This window comes from Quercus robur, chromosome 12, assembly GCF_932294415.1.
Source record: "Quercus robur chromosome 12, dhQueRobu3.1, whole genome shotgun sequence".
Lineage (NCBI taxonomy): Eukaryota > Viridiplantae > Streptophyta > Magnoliopsida > Fagales > Fagaceae > Quercus > Quercus robur.
The window spans coordinates 27,294,480-27,304,852 of NC_065545.1; the positions used below are offsets into that span (position 1 = coordinate 27,294,480).

The 10,373-nt window shown below is 39.4% G+C and overlaps 2 protein-coding genes across 2 annotated transcripts; both read right to left on the reverse strand.

The window, feature by feature from the left end:
* Window positions 1–2,165: 2,165 nt before the first annotated feature.
* Window positions 2,166–6,272, reverse strand: LOC126708331 (uncharacterized). The gene has a single exon (XM_050408126.1). The coding sequence runs from the start codon at window positions 6,270–6,272 to the stop codon at window positions 2,166–2,168; it is 4,107 nt and encodes a 1,368-aa protein (XP_050264083.1).
* On the reverse strand, window positions 6,269–7,717 carry LOC126708332 (uncharacterized). Its single transcript, XM_050408127.1, has one exon. It carries the CDS (start codon window positions 7,715–7,717, stop codon window positions 6,269–6,271), a length of 1,449 nt encoding a protein of 482 aa, XP_050264084.1.
* Between the last annotated feature and the right edge of the window lie 2,656 nt (window positions 7,718–10,373).

The following is a 10,373-nucleotide window of genomic DNA, read 5'->3' on the forward strand; positions in this document are numbered from 1 at the left end:
ACATGACATGTAAGATAAAACTTATAAAGTCTTGCTGTAATAATAGTGTTTGTTTTTCCTGTTATTGGTAAGTTGCACATGCGGGCCTTAAATCCACAACTTTACCATCTACCCTGTTGAGGTAGAACTTACTCACTTGCTATAATAATAGAACTACAAAGATTCAGTCAAAACAATTGAAGCTTTTTATTTATTTATTTAGGGTTTTGCGGGGGCAAGTTTAGTTGTAAACTTGACTTTGAATGTTTCTTACTAGTTGTTTTAACTATAGTTAAAAGGTTTCTGACAAGACTTAAGAGTTGATATAAAAGCCACAAAATAATTGCAATATTTGTCACCTTGTGCACTAACATGGTAGAGTGTTCTGCTTGATCTACCACCATCTCAAGAAGGCATGGCTTTTTTTCCTATTTAAACATCGCCATTTGTCTACAACTGCTTTCAAATCTAAGTTACTTTATTTTAGATTTATTTTTCTTATTGCAATTAATTTAGTTATTACAATTTGATCTTTCATTGGGAAATTTCCAGATATTAAATGAATTCCTCAGTCATGCTGAAGCTGAAGTGAGGCCTTTGGCTTCGCTTTATACTAATGTGGTATGTATTGAGTTTGTTTGGATGGAATTTGTTTCAGATGCTAGTGTATGCTTGCAAGATGACATTTAAGCATTACTAGACATATATTTGAATTTCAATGTTTTCAGGGTAGAAATGCTGATGCTTTGGCTTAGTATTTTGGGGAAGATCCAGCCTGATGTCCATTTGAGCAAGGTATTTTCGGTCTTATAGTTTTCATTAATTTGTATTCCTGTTAGATGTTAAAGGAAACTAAGTTTACCTGTTCTTTATTTCTGATAGGTATCATGCATTATTTTCTTAATTCCCTCGTTTACCTTTCTGCATTCTTGTCTCTGAGCTATGTCTAACATGCTCACTACTAGAAAAGGATCCTCCCATTTTGATTCTGAAATGGATAGAGTCCATTTTAAGGTGAAGACTTCTTTTTTGCGAATCTATTGGTGAATATTGTGCCATATCATTTAAAACCAATTATCATTCTGTTTTTGGTGGAATTGATTTTGAATGATGTGGCATCATGTACACCTTTAGATGCATGAATAATTAAATCTATACCATGAAATGGATCCTCTCCATTTCAAATCAAATTGAGAGGATCTTGATCCCTCACTTCTTGTCCTATTGGGTAACACTTGACCTTCATGCTTATTCTTTTTATTTTTTCTTTGAGCTGATGAACAATCAATTGCATATATATATATATATATATTAGCTTTTAGAATTTCTCTAATTGATACTTATTAGGTTTATATATATATATATATTACATTTCTTAGCTCCCAGTTATGCCAAGCAGTAATAACCTTGTGTCTTTACTTTTGCAGTAAACATATTTGCCTTTTCCTTTCTAAAGGATATCATTTTCTGTCTTTAATTTTATTTGGTATGTCTTGTAGTTGTATCTACTTTGTTCAACTTTGTGAAGATGTTTGTACAAGCACATGAGGAAAACTGCAAGCAGATTGAGCTTGAAAAAAAGAGAGTGCAGAAGGAGGAAGACGAGAAATTGAAGTTAAATGCACCCAAAAAGGGGCCTTTACACTGGATGCAGACTGCCATCAAGAGTGGCAACGTCAAATGATCAAGTGTTACAAAAATTACATTCTGATGAGCAACACAAGATAACGTAATTGCCCCATGGATGAAAAAACCCTAAAAAGGACTGAGAAAACAAACCACAACTGGCAGCACTGATGTTAATGACATGGAGATTGTTTAATCTGAATGGTAAGGAGGATAAGTAGTTAATGAAATGCAGGTGGTGCATGGCTGGGAGAGTCATTTTTAAACAGTAAGCCTTTTACACCCTTTCAAGTTTTGGAACTTATTTCACTTTATTTATTTATTTATTTTATTTTTTTTATTTCACTTTATGAATATTGAGATTTATGTTTGTTTTATTTTAAAAAATGGTTTGTTGTTTTTGGAGCAGTTGTGTTGGAGTTGAAGGAGTCCTGTTCGATGAGCTACTTTTATGATGCTCTTTAAGAATTATGTAGTGCAAATTTGTTATCATCATTTTTTACTATGTATATATTTTTTTATTTTTTATTTTTTTTTTGAGAAAGAACTTATGAATTTCATTAACGTAAATGAGCTACATCCAACTGTAAAAACTGAACAATATGGGATGGAACATCCTCCATCCAAACTTGAAAATCTGGTATGCGTAAAGCATATTTGGCCAGATTATGAGCTACACTATTGCCATTTCTCTTAACATGGAAATACAATACTCTTCTAAATTTTTTTCCATACTCTTTCACATCTTCAACCAGCAGACCCCACGGCAGTAAGTTTAGTTCTTGTGCCTTCAATGCTTGAATTAAGTTCAACGCATCACCTTCAAGGATAATATTCTGGAAACCCAGCTCATGAGCAAAGGATAGTGCCTTCAACGCAGCCAAAGCTTCCAAGTCCTCTGCCTTGAACTGTTGGTTTATTTTCTCTGCACATGACGCCAAAACAGCCCCCTCCGAGTCTCGAATCACCACTCCCACACCAGACATCCTTGAGGATTTAGCATTTGCTCCATCAAAGTTCATCTTAACAAAACCGTTTGGCGGTGCCGTCCATCTATTTTCTCCCCTGCCGCTGCACTCCACTTGAACCTGTGAAAACTGCAGGTGAGTTCGGTATTGCACCAAACTTGTCCGTGCATGTGCAGCAACCTGATGGAGCGGGCTGGACTGCAACATTAAGCGAGTCTTGTTCCTCTGATTCCATACTCCCCATGCCGTGAAAGCTAGAAGTTCCAGTGATTTCCCTTCATCAATCATCCATAGCAGCAGCTCCTTGACAGTGAGAAAGCCAACCTCATACCGGAATCTCCACATGCTTTGATCTGCCCACACTACATCCAGTTCCGGACATAACCATAGTGCGTGAAGCGGGTCCTCCACAGCATTCTTACACCTCTCACACGTTGGGTCTTCAAGGATTTTCCTTCTCATCAAAGATTGTTTGGTTGGCAAAGCAAAGCGGCAAGCTCTCCATAGAAAATTTTTCACCTTTGGAGGGGCTCGCATCTCCCAAATTTTTTTCCACAGCCGCTTCTCATCTGCTGGTGGTGTTGACAGATTTGATTCCATCTCCTCCTCTTGTTTTAGAAATCTATACCCAGACTTACAAGTATAATTTCCCGTTGGAGAATATGGCCAATAAAGAGAATCCTCTGCTGCATTACGGTTGAGTGGGATTTTCTTAATCAAGGCTGCATCTTCAGTCACAAACAGCCCATCTACCAATTCTTCATTCCACCTTCTTGTGATTGGATCAAAGAGAGTAGCTACTGTATGCTCCTCAAAGCTCTCCAAGGGACAGATTGGCAGCTGCGTTGGGTGTTTTCTTGGCAGCCAACGTTGCTGCCAAATGTTTATTTTTTCACCATTACCTATTCTCCATAAAGCCCCTCTTTGAATGATGTCTCTACCCCTAAGGATACTTTTCCAAGCATATGACCCCATCCTAGAGTCGGTAGCCTCCATAATCGTTGAATTTGGGAAGAAACGAGCCTTGAATACTTTGTAAAAAAGTGATGATGTATCATTCAATAGCCTCCAAGCTTGCTTTGCCAAGAGTGAGTCGTTAAACATAGCAAGGTCTCGGAAGCCTATTCCTCCAATAGTTTTCGATTTTGTCATTTCCTCCCATTTAATCCAATGGATTTTTCTTCGATCACCTCTTTGGCCCCACCAAAATTTCTTGATTAAAGACTCAATCTCATTACACAAACCCACTGGCAATTTGAAACACCCCATCGTGTAGGTAGGGATGGCTTGTATGACTGCCTTAAGGAGTACTTCTCTCCCTGCTTGTGAAAGCAATTTAGATTCCCACCCTTGAAGCTTCCGCCATACCTTCTCTTTTATGTAATTAAAACTTGCCTTTTTACCTTTGCCAACCAAAGAGGGCAGCCCAAGGTATTTTTCATAGTGCAAGATTTCAGGGACTCCAATGGCCTCTTTGATTCCATGCTTCTCCTCCTCTGGTACAGATTTACTAAAGAACAGTGAGGTTTTACTTCTATTCATTTTTTGTCCCGAAGCTTCCTCATACTCCTTAAGGATCTTCAAAACTTTCCCACATTCCTCCATTGTTGCCCTGCAAAAAATCAAACTATCATCTGCAAAGAGCAGATGCGTTAGTTTTGGACCCCTCCTACAAAGGGAGTATCCATGGATTTCACCTTGTAAATCAGCCTTTTTAATTAAGCTATTCAATCCTTCCGTACAAAGAAGAAATAGGAAAGGAGATAGTGGGTCTCCTTGCCTAATGCCCCTTGTAGGAAAAATTGTCCCACATGGATCACCATTCACCAACACCGAGTATGATACAGTTTTCACACAACCCATGACAAGATTTATCCACCTCTCCCTAAAACCCATCTTTCTCATAATCCCCTCCAAATACGACCACTCCACCCTATCATATGCTTTACTCATATCCAATTTTAATGCCATATACCCATAATTACCTCCCCTAAAGTTTTGTAAGCTGTGTAGTGTTTCAAAGGCCACTAGAATATTGTCAGAAATCAAACGCCCTTTAGTGAAAGCTGATTGGTGTTCAGTGTTAATGGATGGAAGTATTTTTTTAAGGCGGTTTGCAAGAACTTTAGAGTAAATTTTGTAAAGGACATTACAAAGACTAATGGGGCGGAACTGGTGGGGAAATTCAGGGGAGTGTAATTTCGGCACAAGAGTAATAAAAGTATGGTTCAAATTGGTTGGTATTGTACCTGAATTTAACCAAGACAGAATGGAAGAGGTAACATCCTGGTTCACTGTGCTCCAAAAATGTTGGTAGAAGAGCGGGGGCATTCCATCCGGGCCAGGAGCTTTAAGGGGCGCCATTTGTTTTAGGGCAATGGCAACTTCACTTGCTTCAAACTCACGACACAAATCACCATTCATCTCTTCATCAATCAGTGGTTGAACACAATCCAACACCCCAGTGGATATAATCCCCTCTGAAGCAGTAAACAGAGACTTAAAATAGTTGACCATCACTTCACCAATTTCTTCATGTCTGGTTCTCCATACTCCGGCCTCATCTCTAATACCCTGCAAAGAATTTTTCCTGAATCTCCTAGAAGCACAACAATGGAAATATTTAGAGTTTTTGTCCCCTTCATTAGCCCATAGGATTCTAGACCTTTGAGCCCACATCATGGCCTCCCTATCTTGCATCACCTCAATCTCTTTTTTAATCTGTCTGACCCTAAAATTATTTCCACTCACCATGGCTATCCTTTCTTCTTTGGCTAGGGATTTTTTTAGTCGGTTCAACTCCACCCTAACATTACCAAAAACATTTTTCTCCCATAACCCCAACTCTTTTCCACACTGCTCAATTTTTTTCAAAATATTACTCTCGACACTTCCATCACTTCCACTACCCCAAGCCGAAACCACCACTTCTTCACACCCCGAATTTGAAAGCCACATTTGTTCGAACCTAAAATTTTTTTTCCGGCTTGGAGGAATCAAACCCGATGGGGAGATAAATAATGGGATATGATCCGATGAAGAGCAAGACAAATGATACACCCTTGACCCTCCAAACATCATGAACCAACTATTATTAACCAAACACCTATCAAGTCTCTCCCAAATTGAAACCCCACTTTCAAAGTGTTTGCTCCATGTAAATTTAGGTCCCTCAAAACCCAAATCCATGAAGCCACATTCATCAATCACCTCCCTAAACTGCTGCATCAGATAATAAGGTCTTCTAGCTCCCCCTAGTTTCTCCTCTTGTTTTAGAATCTCATTAAAATCTCCAAGACAAAGCCAAGGCTTCTCAGGTTGTGAGTTTAGAGCTCTTAATTTGGCCCAAGCTTCATGTCTTCTTGCTGTATCAGGTTCCCCATAAAACCCAGTTAATCTCCACTCATTATCCGTATTTTTATTGATCACCGCATCAATATAGTGTCTATCTGAAGCTTCCACCATCAAATTAATTGATGCTTTCCAATATAGAACTAGTCCACCACTTCTTCCCACCCTTGGTACGACCCATCTATGCTCAAAACCAATACTTCTCTGAACGAATTCTAGCCTTGCATCATTTGTAAGTGTTTCGGCTAAAAACACCACAGAGGGATCTTTTGCCCGGATAACATCACCAAGCTCCCTCACTGTACGTAGGTTCCCAAGCCCACGACAGTTCCATGCTAAGCAACTCATTGCCCTTGGCGGGGCTGACCATCAGCTCCCGCCACTACAAAGAATTTTTCATCATCATTGACAACTACTTGGAGACTTTTTGATGAACCTGTCATAAGGGATACCTCAGATGCCGCCATTCTTTTTTTTCCTTGCACCTTGACTTGTGCTGCCGTGTTACTCTTATGCTTAGGTCTTTCTCTACGTGTCCAAGTACGTGCTGCCCTTGGAGATTGAAGATTGTGAACATCAATATCAGTAGCATCACGTGACAGTTTAAGTGAGGGAGTGCCACTTGAATTATCACGTGCACTAGGGTTAGAGAGTCCATTCGAAATAGGGTTTTTGTTGTGAGCTTTCCTGCTTGAATCCACTAACTTAGCCGCCCCAAACTCTGCTGCCAGACATAACTCCTCATTACACGCCACTTCCTCAGTTTCAGTTTCCTTAGGGGGAGTAAATACTCCAATAATCTCATCCTTTAACTTGTTGTGGTCCACCGTATCTCTCCTCATAACTGTGTCTCCTTCATTACGCCTTAAAACCACCACGTCCTCATCTTCAATTCCCTCATTAATGCCCCCATTATTGCTGCCCGTTACCTCTGGTATCTGATCCGTTACACCTCTGCTGCCTGAATCGGAGTTCTGGCCTGAATTACTTGCCTCCGGTGTACCTGATCTGACCTTCTTCTTCGCTGCATAGAACCCAGGGACCGTGATAGCATTACGTCTAGCAGGGACAAAGGGCAGTGCTCGCAAGTATGGCCCAAACTCACGTTGTTCAGGTTTGAGTGTACCCTCACTATCAATCCACAGATCACAATCTCGATCATCATGAGTAAGTCTCCCACACCAATAGCATATGTTAGGCAGTCTTTCGTACTTGAACTCTATCCATACTTGCTTCCCTCCTTCACCTATAGATACTAATCTTCCACGGCACAGAGGTAGTGACAAATCAATGGACGCCTGAATACGAACAAAAAGACCTCCATCAAAAAATTTTGGGTTCATTGGCACGTCAACCTCCCCCAAGACGCTGCCAATTTTCTTCGCCGCCTCTATTGTCATATACTTAATCGGAAGCCCATGGAGTTGAACCCACAGTTTCGTCTTCTCAAATTTTATATCTTGAAGAGAGGATTCATTCTCGTATCGATTCATGACCACTAGATGTTTATCAAACGTCCATGGCTCACCTTCTAAAATTCTATCCACCTCTTCCATGTTGTCAAAGAAAAATAGAACTTTATGGTCTCCAAAGCCCTGAATCTTGAACCCATTCTTGACTCTCCATAGCGGGTTAAACGTCTTTGCTATGACCTCCATATTGATTGCTCGCCTAGTCAAAAACTTGGCAGCAATAGCAAATTTCTGACTTCTGTCATCATCAAGTAGGCAGCAGCCCGGTCCCTCTCTATCCGATAGAGTGAGCTTATTCCAAGACTGAGCCAAATCATCCATTCTCTCACTCGCTCAAAGCTGTTTCCCCACCCCCAAAAAGAACCCAACAAGCCTAGGAATAACAGTGTTACTCCTAGGATACAATGCACCTTCAAAGAAGGGACTTACCAATTCTACTGTGGAAAGAAATTAGAGAGAGACCTAACATAGATGTAAATGTTGATATATATATAAATACACACACACATAGATAGTACATAAAGATGCACTTGTATCAATTACTAGACAAGAGTCCATTCTCATACCTATTCCTCATTCATTTTTGTTACAGCACCGAAAGAAGAAAAGACAAAAATATTTTTTTATTAGTATAATGGGAAAAGAAAAGAAGAAAATAAATAAATAAATAAATGGCTGTTATTTTTGGGCAAAAGCCCAAAGAAAACGTCAAAAATAAAAAAATTAGGAACATAGCTTGAATTTTATATGTGTGTTTTGATACACAATTCTCTTGAGTGTCCCTTTTGTTTGAATCAAGGTTCAGGTAAATATTGCCCCATGATGCGCTAATTATATTACTGGGCTACAAGCTAGGATATCTTGACAAATTGATCGAAAATAACAGATTTACTAATGTAAGCAGTATTTTTCTAGAATTATATTATATTAAAAATTATAATATATTTTTCACAAAATAAAGAAAATCATATGTCAATCAAAACCTATCGTGTGCTAAACGAGATTAGTGCCAACATGGATTTATTATTAAAGTCAACTATAGACACATGCATGGTGAATGACAAATGGCATGATAATTGTATCAAAGTAATCAAATAACATACCTCCTGGCGAGGGGACCTGCCTCCACTGACGGTTGTGGTGACCTCATAACAGGGCATATAAGTGGGAACCTTGAATACGCCCATAGCTGCACCAACTTTAGTGCTCCTCCAAACTGCTTCGCCTTCGTCTTTGATGCCTTGCATAGGTGCCTGTACAGCTAGGCTAATGCTCCACTGCCCCAACTATACTTCTTCGCATCGCTAATTGGGTTCAGGAACTGTAGAGGCATCACCGACACCCGGTTTGCCGACTTGTCCATAAACAGAATTGACCCCAACCATACCAGTATGTGAGAGAGTGCATGTTACTGCACTACCTCGTCAGTAGCATCCGCAGGTAGGGGATCTCTAAACTGTTCCTTTAGCCAGCTGACTCTTATCCTCGCCCCAACAAGGATAGACATGTTCTCATCAGGATGCGGTACGGGGTCTGGAGGACGATGACCCAGTAACTCACGACACAACGTAGGCCAATCCAGCTTCACATCCCCAGTCACTGGCAACCCATCAACAGGAACCCCTAGCATCACCTCAATGTCTTGTAAGGGGATAGCCATCTCTCCGTGTGGTAAGTGGAACGTGTGCGTCTCCAGACGCCAACGCTCAACGAGTGCTGTGATCAATGCGTGATCAAGTTCCATGTTTGGAACCTTAAATAACCCTTCCAAACCCGCCTCAGCTACGTAATGGGCAATTCGTGGGTCTAGCCCATGCCGGGGTAACTCACAAGATCAACGTCTGCACTTTAGCACGCCTGGCACTACCTGCACACCAAAGGGCGTTGTCTTAGGATAGTGCACAAAAAATAACTATAAGAATGCTACATAATAATAATATACAAGAAACAGTAGGTTCATCTCTAGTTACGAACATTTTACAATATGTTAGTTACGATGTTAACTGGTTATTCACTCAGCTTAGTAGCAGATAGGATCAACTCAAGATCAATGACATTGTTTAAAATTAGCATTATGTTTCAGAAAATAATAACAGTAGGTTCATTTTAATTGATTACTATAACTTTTAAATGAGATTTACTAATACTGAATATACCTTTTCATTAGCCATTACTGATGTTTAATATTTTTTTTAGCATTAGTAGTTTCGCGATCATTTTCTCTTTGGATTAAATAAAATTCTGCCTAAACCAAAACAGTAATGATACCATTTTCAACTTCTTTTTTCAAATAATCAAAGAACCCTACAGAAAGAAAAATTAATGACTTCGACACGTCCGAAGTTCAGTACAACTACGTACCTGACTGGCGGCAGGCGTCTCCCATAGCGCCGTGGATCGATGAGCTAGCTACTGCGTCAACTGTGTACCATCCATGGGTCAAGGATCCATATTTGGTAGTTACTACATATTTGACATGCATGCAATCTAGTTAATAAAACATTGATCGCAGGCAAACATTAACAATACAACCAAGACTTGCGATTATAAACATTCATAATTTCCAATACACCCAGGACTTGCAAAAAACAATAGAACTTGCATATTAACTATGAAAGTATCATAACAACTAACATGAAACTTTAGACAAAAAACATGCATGAGGTTCAAATCTGGCAGAACATAATTTCCATCAGAACCAATCACCATGAAATTTGGAGGGGAAACTTACTATAGAAATTATGTTTTTAAATTGTCAAGACCATTACATATATGAAGAAGATAGACACACTTAAGATTCAGGTAAAAGATAACAACAATTCAGGTTGAATTCCCACATTTCAACACCAGGACTAAACTAAAACCAATAAGTATGTGGAAAAATTATTGAGTCTCTAGTCAGTTTATTATAAGTATGTGGAAAAATTATATTTTAAAGCTCCTACTTTAAGAGAACAAATTAGACCCACAATCCATA

Coding starts and splice junctions, on each gene's coding strand:
- LOC126708331 (XM_050408126.1), bottom strand. CDS start 6,272: ATGAGTTGCTTAGCATGGAACTGTCGTGGGCTTGGGAACCTACGTACA.
- LOC126708332 (XM_050408127.1), bottom strand. CDS start 7,717: ATGGATGATTTGGCTCAGTCTTGGAATAAGCTCACTCTATCGGATAGA.